The sequence below is a fragment of the Mya arenaria genome, chromosome 15 (genome assembly GCF_026914265.1).
Source record: "Mya arenaria isolate MELC-2E11 chromosome 15, ASM2691426v1".
In the NCBI taxonomy this organism is placed as follows: Eukaryota; Metazoa; Mollusca; class Bivalvia; order Myida; family Myidae; genus Mya; species Mya arenaria.
In genome coordinates this window covers 21,519,134-21,531,904 of record NC_069136.1, presented here as the reverse complement: position 1 = coordinate 21,531,904, position 12,771 = coordinate 21,519,134, and the positions used below count along the sequence as shown (strand labels likewise).

At 33.5% G+C, this 12,771-nt stretch overlaps 1 protein-coding gene across 1 annotated transcript; it reads right to left on the bottom strand.

Annotated features, from left to right (window-relative positions):
* Positions 1-9,809: 9,809 nt before the first annotated feature.
* LOC128220660 (NXPE family member 3-like) lies at positions 9,810-12,771 on the bottom strand. Its single transcript, XM_052929143.1, has one exon. It carries the CDS (start codon positions 12,170-12,172, stop codon positions 10,514-10,516), a length of 1,659 nt encoding a protein of 552 aa, XP_052785103.1. The 5' UTR covers positions 12,173-12,771; the 3' UTR covers positions 9,810-10,513.

Here is a 12,771-nt window from a genome sequence, read left to right as displayed (position 1 = left end):
GTTCTAATTTTGTTTGAATATTTTACAGTTTTGCATGCATGTTGCGCATATCTTGCCAATGAAAACATCGACCTAATGTCTTATATCCTAACATAATGCAGTTAGTTTTGTTCGAAAAACATTATAATAATAATAATAATAATAACAACTTTATTTAACGAAGGTTACATACTAAGTGTACAATCATTACAGACATACTACTTATTTCCAGCATGGCCTTCACACAAAAAGTATTACAAAAACACATGTACTATACATATTAAGCAACATACAAAACATACATTCACACTATCACTATCATACATTTCTTCGACAAACACAACTCAGTTTAATATGATGATTATAAATTGCAATAATTTCATACTGTAAATAATGTAGATATATTCAGTAAAACCACATTCAATCAATATATTTACATATTTGGTAGTATCCATTACAAGTTGTTGCAAGAATGTCATATACGTACATTAACACAATTCATGTAAACAATGAACTATTTATTATAATGTGATTTAAATAAAGTGTCAAGATTTTTTGTTCATGTTAATAATTGAATCTGAACCGACATAAAGGTTATGAAAGCTACGACGGAATGCTCTTAAATGTCTTGGTTGTATTATGTTTAATCAGGTATTCTGTAAACAAACAAAATAGCGATAATTATGTTTATAAAACATTGGATTTGGACCGTTGTTCAAATATTTTTTAATGAGAGCTGCGGCGGAAGGCTATTTTGTGGACTGTTACGTCAGGCGACAGTCTTCTAAGTATACTCCGACAAAACATGGTCTTATATTCCTTTAATTTTTCATTGTTTTGCATGCATGTGTAGCATATCTTGTCAATGAAAAACAGCTACCAGGTGCCTTGTATCCGAACATAATGCAGATTGAATCTGGACCGTTGTATCATATATTGAAATATAAGGCTGATACCACAGTTATTATTACTATATATTTCATGCAGAAACTAACCTGTCTGTTCACTTTAAAACAGTCCCAATTGAAAAACAAGCAACTGGCTGCTGTAGAACATCCAAGACCCAAATTTTAATCACTAGAATACATAAGGTTGACAAATGCAGTGCCTCACAAAATTTAATAGATATACATGATATTGAGGACAAAACGGGAAAAGGCTACAAACAACCACAGTTCCACAGGCAATAGTTTTTGATAACCATAATTTTTGTTTGAATGTAGTGTAAAATTATGCTAAGCTCTATGCAAAATGAACACCCGTTGCTTATCTTTCATTCATTTTTATTAACTTATTGATACTTTAACTCAATCACTCTTTTTTCTGTATTAACATTCGGATCTTGGTCAACAAGGGGGCAGATAACTGTTGTCTTGAGCCATGAGCTGCTGTATTCTGTGAATTGTTACGTCAGGCGGTAGCCTTCTAAGAATGCTCTGACAGACCGCGGTATTATTTTCTTGAATTTTGTATTGTTTTACATTTATGTGTAGCATAACTTGCCAATGAATAACAGCTACCAGGTGCCTTATACCCAAACATAATGAAAATCCTATTGTTTTGAATACATTCAATTTGTACTACCAAATATATTATTTGTATTAAGTATTTTGTAAAAAAACCCCAGTGTTATAGCGAAATAAGGGCGTTTCTTGTGCCATGTGAAGTAAAGTTTCTACAAAATATGAACTGTCGGATCATCAACAAACAGTGATGAAACTATTTATCAAGAGATGTTTGTTGACACCGAAACAATGCCAGACCGAGATTAAAACACATTCCAAGAAATACAGTGGTGGAAAAAGTCTATACATACATCTCTTGAGAATTATTTTCATCACTGGATCAGGGTAGAATCATAAACGATCATTTTATGGCATATTGCAAACAAATAAATATTGATAATGACGTTTTATCTGCACTCCTCTTCGAATTGTACATATGCTGTGAATACATTTAAAGCAAATATTGATGTAACAATCTTTATATACGGTACCAAAGTATATGTTTATAAATATTTTAATTTTACCTCCAAATATTGTCCAATCAGGCGCATATATTTCCAATAATAAAAATTATCTTACTAATGTGAATATGGTCAAGTTAACCGTTTAATTTCCTATTTGCTTTGCCTGCGTTAAATCAATAATTTAAGTCAATGTCAAAATAACAAAGAAACACACAAATGTTTTACTGGTGAAGAATCAAGTCCCATGGTTGAAAATATCTATTTATTTCATAAGCCACAGTAATGGAAAAGAAAACGGTTTTATTCAAAAGGGTTGGTAAACGTGGCCATTGAGGCATGCTTTGTGGACTCATACGATCAGTTTCATGTTAAACCGTTGGTGTTGTCCTTATCCAGGTCCATTTTGCAACGAACATTAAACATTGGTCATATAAGTGAACTTCTCAGCAACTAATTGATGTTTGCATTGAAACTTTTTCCCATGAAGTGCGATAACTCTGTCTTGCATATAATGTCAAGTATTGCTCTTTATCATTCGACTTAGAAATGCTGGTGAGGTTTTGCATGATGCACACCTAAGTAATTATCTCAGCAACTCCTCCATGTATTGGATTGGAACTTTGTAAAAGGATTTTCAACCATTCATCGTACCTTATTTATCGCTTAAAATATTATGCAATTTATGACCCTTTAATATTTGACAAGAAACAAAGTTTGCTGAATTCTCGAAAATAGCATGCTGTTGACTAACACGTATGAAGCACTGGTATATTGGTTACAAAATATTTTACCTAAAGCTACATTCAGTTGCTGTTATTTTGTGATTAAAATATCTGCCTATTAGAGACAGACTAAATTTACAAATGAAACAAACCCCCGTTAAAACACAGAGAAAGTGACCTGATTCTTAAAAACGTAATATCTACACAATACAAACTCGAATCTCAGTAAAATGTGTTTAGAATGAATTCAGCATAAGTAACGGAAATTCAGGCTTTTGAAAACGTTCAAGACAAAAATAACTTATTGACATTTATGAAAAAGCAATTTGATCAGCATAAATATATTGGTTAGTGCGGGGCACATCCATGTCTAACATTGGTCCTCAGTATATTAACACATACAATTAAAACAATAATTCTAGCCTTAAAAAAGAAAGGCCGTGTAAACAAGCGTTTATTTTATTGGTGTTTGGTATGGTTTAATTTATTATATTCAACATTTAATTAATAAATAAAGTTTGACTTTACTATAGAAACAAGAAATGTTATAAGAAATAAGCACACTCTTCGTTGGCAATTGTTTCAGACATGTACCATGTTGTTATATTCATTACTGAATTTATAATACAATTTTCATATTCCCTTGGCTTACTTTTAGAGAAACCAACCGTCCCCGGGAAAACCGTATAAAGGTGGTACGATCAGAGGACGTTTAGCTTGCTGAAGGAGGCCTTCAGGAGAGGACTGATGCCTACTGTTAGGAAACGGGACTGTTGGACTAGATGGCGTCTCACTCTATACTTCGCTTTAGGCGGACTTGAATGAGTGTCTGCTGTATACTGTTAGGGAAGATCGGACTGTTGGACTAGATGACGTCTCATTTTATAGTCCAGTGAAGGCATTTTATGGGCAGCTGATATGTAGAATGCTTTAGGCGGACTTGAGTGAGTCTGAAATTATCTGTTAGGTACGATAGAACTATTGAACTAGATGGCGTCTATAGGTATGTTAGGTATAGTGAGGGTCAGTTCATTTGTAGGGTGCTTTAAGCGGACTGTGCTGTTTGTGGAATTTTGTGCTGTTGTTTCATGTTTCTAGTTTGTGATTTTTCGTTTTTGTGTTCTATGTCTTTGGCGTTTACAAAGTGTGATTAAACGGGGTTTATGTTTAAACCTTTGGCAACTGAGCTTGTTTCTGTAGTTCTGTAGTATTGAAGATAGTCTGATCTTTACTCTTTGGAAAGACGGTTGTGTTTGACTTGATGGCGTCTCACTGTATGGCACAATATTGGTATAGTAAGGGTCAGCTGATATGTAGGATGCTGAAGATGAGGACTGATGTTTACTATTAGAAAATACGGGACTGTTGGACAATATGACGTCTTACTGTACAGTTCATTGTAAGTATAGTTATGGTCAGTTGATATATAGGTTGTTGAAGATAAGGACTGAAGTTTATTGTTAGAACAGCTATGTTTAATGTGTTTGGTGATGCAATCAATAGGGTCATGAAAAAGTATAATTTCGCAGAATACTAGTGAATTAGAGTAAGCAGGCATTTAGAAGAGGGATAATGTTTCACTGTACGTTTTGACAAAGGGATTATGTTGCACAAAATAGGAAATACCGAATATATCATAACCACATACTAACGTAGGAAACATGGAACAAAATAATAATTTTATAATGTGAACATATGAACAAGTTTTTTTCTGCATTTGAAACAAAGTTTTAATGATCCTGGAGCGCATTATGATTTTGACGACAGTCTAGCTACAAATGTGACCGTTAAATTCTCAAGGGGAAGAACATTGGAGAACATTGATAGGCACATAATTGTGCGTGAATGTGCTTTGTTTCTGTATAACTGAAGTTTTACCATTATTTTAGGCAGAGGCTGCCATTTCGATCGAACTACAATAAATACATACAGAAGGTGAAAACAGAACTGGCAGCCACAGGCATCACAGAGGCGGACATAGATCCGACAGAGAAGTTGGAAGGCAGCTTCTTTATTGATGGTCCGTAACATCCGTCGGTATTCTGTTTTTGTTATTCTTCCCGTCTGTGCACTTTAGTTTTAACATCTACATATTTATGAAGTCATATGATGATACTGCTATATATATGAAAAGGTTGGATATTTTAATGATTGCAAGTATAAGGGACCGGCTTTATAACAAATAACTTACTGTGAACTAGTTAAATAAGATAGGGATCTAGAAGACATGAGAAATAACACCAACAAGCAAACCGTGTAAATGTACTAGGGCATACTATATACGTTGAATGCTATCTAGTGTTGTGTAAATTTGTTATGGTAAGCGATGCAAGATTTTGGTCATACTATTCTTAGAGAGGTTACGAAACCCCATGTGTACGAGTAATTGTACGAGTGTGCTTCTCTGTGAGTAATCCTTCATCAACTTACATTTTACAAGTTAGGAATGATATTTACGTGAGAATACGCATGTCAGAAGTGAGTCTACTAGTTAAGACTTAAAATACGCAAACGACTTTTAAAATCCAATGACCCTTTTATATGTACGTGAAGCTGCACATAGAAGTACACATACATTTTTTGTTATGCCATTACTTTATAATCAGTTTTGGAATTTTAACTATAAACTTTATGATATTTTCTCTTTACATTCATTGAATGTATATATTATCATACAATGTTGATAGAGTTGTTGCAAATTGTGTAAATGTATTACCACTTGATGTCATGTTTGTATTTGTATCTAGCGATATACTCGGAATATAAAGCCCAAAATACCCTAACCATGTAAAACTTTAAAAAAATATAAATAATGGAATACGAGGAAAATGTTATATCTAGACTGTTGACCGTATTGTTAGGCCTAAAAAAAATATGTCTGTTTCGGGTAACCCGACCCTACCTATAAAAATGCGCCGACCCTGACTATTTTTTCCGTTTCTGATTAAAAAAAATAAATTAGTTAGCGAATAGAGAGTTACGAAGGGCGGATAAATGCAGATTTTAATCAGAATTATTGTTTATATGATAAAACAAAGTCAGGCAATGACAGTAATGTAGAAAAGACTGCAGTGTGCAAGAAAATACACTGAACTTACGACAGATTTTGAAGAAAAAAAAATATAAAAAATAAAAAAAATCCCTACCTACCCTACCTAGAAATTTTGGGAAGGTTACCCTAAACAATTTTTTTTGGGCCTTATAATGAATATCTTAACTGACGGCTCCATGCTTTCCTATAAAAAAATATTAGTAAGCGAATAGAGAGTTACGAAGGGCGGATAAATGCAGATTTTAATCAGAATTATTGTTTATATGATGAAACAAAGTCAGGCAATGGCAGTAATGTAGGAAAGACTGCCATGTGCAAGAAAACACTCTGAACTTACGACAGATTTTGAAGAAAAAAAAATATAAAAAATAAAAAAAAATCCCTACCTACCCTACCTAGAAATTTTGGGAAGGTTACCCTAAACAATTTTTTTGGGCCTTATAATGAATATCTTAACTGACGGCTCCATGCTTTCCTATAAAAAAATATTAGTTAGCGAATAGAGAGTTACGAAGGGGGGATAAATGCAGATTTTAATCAGAATTATTGTTTATATGATAAAACAAAGTCAGGCAATGGCAGTAATGTAGGAAAGACTGCCATGTGCAAGAAAACACTCTGAACTTACGACAGATTTTGAAGAATTTTTTTTATAAAAAATCAAAAAAATCCCTACCTACCCTACCTAGAAATTTTGGGAAGGTTACCCTAAACAATTTATTTTTGGCCTTATAATGAATATCTTAACTGACGGCTCCATGCTTTCCTATCAGACACTAGTCCGAATTTGTTTATATATAATATATTGTTGTTGTTAACTTTTGGTATTTCGTTTTATCACGTATGTATGTTATGAATAGTAACTGCCATTATCATATAAAAACAAGCTGTCAACTACATATATATATATATATGTGTTCTATTCTCTTACATAATAAATGAGGTGTTCATTTTTAATTTGTTTCCATTCATCCAACTGTTTATTGTCAATGCCTATTGTTCTCGTTGTTTGATCGAATTCAGTTAATTTGTAACTGAAAACGTGTGTTTTCAATGTGGTCATATGCGAATCCATAGACCGAAATGGATGTTTGGATACTATCGATTAATGTTCCAACAAATGTGAGATAGAGCCAGGGACCTTGTGGTAAACTGCATTCCAATATACATGGATAGGTAAGAGTTCCGGTGTCGGACTGCACTCTCACAGATTTACCGTTTTGACAGCTTTTTTCATATTTTGTATTTGAATGAGCCAATTTTGCGTAAATATCAGAAAACAAGTGATAAAAGACTGCTGACAAAAGATAAGATCGCAGTTTTTTCATATTTCTGTTCGAAAATTAATGATTTGAGGCTAAAAGCGTTACTTACGCTTTAAGAAAAATACAATAAACGTCGCTTTTTATCGTAACTATGAAAACTGTTTTCTGATTTTTTGTCAGCAGTCTAATATCACTGGATTCCATGCATTTTTACAAAAAAAATGGCTCGTTCCAAGACAAAAAGATATAAAAGTTGTCAAAACTATCTATCTGTGAGTGTTAAGCTTGAACTGAGGGATTTTTATCACGCAACAAATAATTAAAAGAAAACATTACAAATGCTTTTTATTGTACACAAATCAAAATGGCTTTTATCATTATCGGTAAAATGAGTTAAACATTATAATGCATTTTGCATTAATCGTAATAAAATAGTTTGAGCCTATAAACATTGGACAGTAAATTTCTTATTTAAACGCCCAATGCCAACTTACCGTGTAATGAACAATATAAGTCACAGTCATTTTAAAAGGAATGATCTCCTGTTTTGTTGTCATATGACATGTTAAACATTTAATTACATATAACCTAAGATTTTTTTTCAGATTTATCAAAGGGGTCACTCCTACCAACGATCTATCATAACATTACTATGAATTACTGCAGTTTTCAAATTTTGTCAGATAACCTTGAAAGGCTTAATTTGAAATAGCCTTCTGCCTCAATGCAAATATTATAGACGACGTTTTCATCAATACGAAAGTTGGCGAAAGCCACAGCGGGAATGTCTAATTGTTCTGCAAATAATAACAAGTTACTGATTAGGCAAAGGGCGTCCAAAAGCAGACGATAACAGTGAGGCGAACACAAACCGGTAGAGCTAAAATTTCTTTTTGATATTAAATATTTTAATATCTTATATAGACACATTAATACAAAACACACGTGCAGTTTAGAAGAACTTTGAAATAATTTTGATAATGTATATACACATATTAAATTTTGATGATGATGCTGGATAATAGTTTCTAACCGGCAGATAATCTGTACTTTCTTTTTAAATCAATTATTTTAATACCTTTAAAAGATATATTCACAAAAACGTTTTCATTTTGAAAAGTAAATTGCGTTTTCAATGATACAGTGTTAACATTAAATACAACATCTGATTAAAAAATACTCTAGACATTTCTGTATATGGAAATAAAAACTACATAAAATATGCCAGAATAAATTAAATTTCTGTCAGGAAGCTGCACAGAATGTTGAAAAGGAAATGTAAAACTCAATTATAGAACAATTAATATCAATCATAATACACGTTATTATTGCAAGTTATCTGAAATGAAGTCCTTTGTACAACATCCAAGAGCCGAGGACTGACCTTTGTCCAAACTACATTTGGTAGGTGTCTACTAACATTTTGCAATAATATTGAATGCTGATTACTCCGGGCCAAATTTCAATATGCCACTTCAGTTAATCTTATGGTCATACATGATTGATCTAATTCACTGTATATGCCCGTTATTCATATCGTGCAATCCGATTAGCTGTATCTTCTAGCATCCAGTCAAGATGTATATCGAATACGCAAGACATCTTTGTTGTGTATCTGCGCTTCATGAGAGTCCTCAGTGCGAGCAACAATGTTACGTGCAGAATCGACACGATATATGATAAGTCTTACAATATGTTTATTGAAACGAAGTACGACGCCAAACACGGTCTATCGCCTGGACAATTTCGATCTAAAATCGAACGATCTTAACTGAGACCATGGACCGTGACAAATCATTACTGTTCAAATTCCATCAAATGCGTTTTCATTCAATCATTTCACCAGGGAACAGGAAATTGCCGTCAACCCAACGTATCCAATAATCCGCGTATTATTAATTCAGAATCAAATTGGATTTGAATGGCAATTGATGGTTCGAGCGCAAAGTTCATTTCTTGCGTGATAAAAATGAAAATTATGTATAGGTTACAGTCATTTTAGATATCCATCTTCAAGTCAAGATAAACGATTATCTTTATATAGACATACAATTATAAGAATAACGTACATAATGTTTGATTTTTTTGTATTACCTCTTGTCGTCTTTTATCACTGGTCATATGCTTGCGTAAGAATCAGTAAATTAAATTTAAAGCGGCAAGTTAAAAGACTGCCATTTCTCACATAAAACCAAAGACAAACTATATGTAGTCAATACACGACCAATATCTTGGTGATTTAACCTACGTAACGCGACGGCCAATTAGACGTCGACCAACATGACAATTTAACGTTGAATAATTTAAAAAATACAGTCATCCCATTGTTTCATAAATGATTTAAACCATAATATATAATATGAATATGGAATTGCCAGTAAAGTCAGCAAAAACAAGAACACCATTTTACAAACATGACTTGATATTTAACATTTAAATACAGCTTTATTATTACAAGTAGGGTAACAATACATAAAGGGATAAGTTGCATTTACAATGAATCTTTAAAACAACTTAGTTATTAAGACGTCCGTGTTTTGGTTTAGTTTAGTTTAGTCATTGTATTGTATCTACTCATAATTGCTGTGTGAATATATAATAAAAAACACGCCACGATTTAACGCACACCGAACGTGCACACTCCTGTCCAATATGAGTAGGTTTAGTGATAGTTTCTAATTAGAATTGTTGAACGAGTAAATAATAATAATAATAATAATAATAATAATAATAATAATAATAATAATCACACAACGATTTAACGCACACAAAACGCGCAAATTCCTGTACAAGATGAGTAGGTTTAGTAATAGTTTCTAATTATAATTGTTAAACGAGTAAATAATACACAACGATTTAACGCACACAAATCGCGCAAACTCGTGTCCAATGTCTACATAAAGTTGTTTTTTATCAAGCCATTTACGACAATGTTTTTTTTTAACAAATGTATATTTCTTTCCTGTTTATTTTGCTCAAATATTATAAGACTTAAACATAAAGTATGTGGTTGACTTTTGCACTATTTTTTTCGTTGTAAAATATTGTTATTCTTCTGTAGTACATTTATCCATTTCCAATGATTACAACATAAAATGGGGTCACCAGGTCATCAACGTTTTACATCAACATCAAAAAAGCACTCTTACTCCCAAAAAAGATTAACCACAATTAATTCAATTGTTTTCATTTACCGAAAGGGGTGAATAAATATCGAAACAATGATTTTTCTTATGAAGCATACCGTGTTTAATTTGAAAGAAAGGTCCAGAAAACACGGTTTTTTTTACCTCATGAGACGGTAGTTGAACACGGTAATTCTTGAAGAACCCATCATTGAGTTAAATTTTTTTCGTTTTCAGGTATTGAATACACGGTTACAAACTCCTTATCAGTATTTAATATTTCCCACAAATGGATCATTCAGCTAACAGTTAAAGGATTATCACCTGAAATATATACATGTGTATGCATTTGTTTCAAATACGAGTGTCAATTTAAAACAATATTCCAGGATGAATGTTCATTAACATAAGTATGCCATAAATTGCTGAATGAGAGCTTGAAATGCCTTGTTGACTGGATGAATACCACTTGTCTCCAGGGTAACACTTGGTGACCACGTGTCAAGAAATGTCACGTGGTTGTGTAAAGGTGCAAACTCTTGAAACGCGATTTCCATGTAGGTAATGCTCATTTTGTTATCAAACCAATGAGTGTCATCGAACGTAAATGTCGGTCCTTTGAAGAATAACTGCGCTGATGGTTTAACTGTAAGAAGCCGGGTAAAAGACTTGACAAGTTTTCGGATACGCCCGCGATATACGGCCAATGGGTATAATTGGAAATGCGCATGGTAGCCAGCAATGATAATAATTTGAGAATCAGTTATGTTACTAGAAGCTATTGCTTCCAATTCGGTTACAAAGCCTGTGATTTCTTTAATTGGTGCATTATGATTCGTGAATGGCATTGCGTGTTTTAAGTAGACCACATTAATTCCGTATTTATAAAATGTTTTTCGAAAGTGGTATGTTCTGTCCGGCCCAAATCTGCGAAGGTCGATTCTGGGTTTATATTCAAGGACCGTGTTGATGAAGTATTCGGCGTACTGCCGAATGGTTGAATCACCCAAAATATACATCCTTTTACCATTCAAGCATTTTCTATAGGATACAGCTGAATGAAAAGAATTAGAGAAACAGCTGAAACAAATCCATGTTCCATTTATCCAAAATCCGCTTGGGAATTCATAGATATCACGCCACGTGTCACGTTTTGGCCTAGTTTTGCAGCTGTTGTTTTGTTGCCATGACACTTCCTTGACATTTGAAACATTCACTACAAATGATTCTTTCATATATGCCACCGTTGGGGACACAATTTTCTCGTGCTTTTCAACATGAGGCATAATTGGTATGAAACTCATAAATTGGCCAGAGTGAAAAGTAAAGATATCGTTACATGAAATCGACTTGTTTTCCGGTCGTCCACAGAACCACGACATACCGTCATTATTGTTTGTGTAATTACAGAAATCCCGTACCCCATACACGTAGGCGGAAGCACTACATGGCGTGTATTCTTCTAAACCAGGCGCTTTATATCTTCCTCGAATACCCCAAACATTTTTCATAACATACACAGAAAGGCCGTATTTTTCAATAGCACTATACCTTAAACAAGTGTTCTCAAACATAGCACCTATTTTAATCTTGACTCGAGTCTGTCCTGTCCACCATAATTCTAACTGACCGGTGTAAGATCCATTTTTGTGGTCCACAACTTTGCCTACAACCTTCCCATCGCCGTTTATTTGATATCCTAAAACAACGAGTAAATCACCGCCGTATGATTTAGTTGTATTTCTGGCATTAAACGTTCTTATGAGCAGATTTATCACATTGCTTGAACCAGATTCAGTTATCTTTATCCGCGAAAACCTGGCACTTGTCACAGGTTTTGCAATGCTTTTATTAGCAGTGTTGCCAATACAATCCTGCATTTGTGAATCAAGAAACACGGACATTTCCCCATTCAGAATTTCCTTCGAAGAAATAACGTTTTGATGTTCGGTAGGAGATCCGACATTTTGGTAAGTCAAAACGTATAGCGATAAGCAGGTAAGTGAAATGACGGTCACAATGCGTGTCGTATTCCAATGCTTTGATTCTAAATTACTCATAGTTTATCCATTGTCTTGCATATGAGATCACTTTAAATACTCATAGTTTATCAGTTATTAATTACATATGGTATCACTATCTAAGTACAAGAGCCGATCATGTGTTGATGCCGCCAATGATTGTCTGGAACTTCGTTTACACTATAGGTATCCATTTTATTATCATTTTGAGTCATTGTCGATATACAATTATCCTTTTCAAGAAAGAACGGCGGTCACTGATGTTAGGGACGTCTTTCACGACAATGAATTATACGATAATAGAATATTTACCCTCCTCCTTGATCAATTATACGGATATGAAAAAGCTTTTAATTCACCGATACGATCTATATCAAGCACAAGTTATAAAAGACCAATAGTCCAGAAACTGTACACTCGTGAGTACAGCCTTTCATGGAATAATATTTCAATGAAGTGTTCAACAAAGTAGACCGTTGTGCCAACCCAGGTGTGTACACACTATATACGTTCCATTTTCACTGAAATGTATGCCAGTAACCAACTATTTTTTCTTTGTTTTTGGTTTACACATGTTTTTCTTATTTCATAAATGTTGATATACATCTATGGAAGTACATCCAAACATCACGAATTTT

Excerpts from the sequence above, each read along its gene's own strand:
- LOC128220660 (XM_052929143.1), bottom strand. The coding sequence starts at position 12,172 with ATGAGTAATTTAGAATCAAAGCATTGGAATACGACACGCATTGTGACC.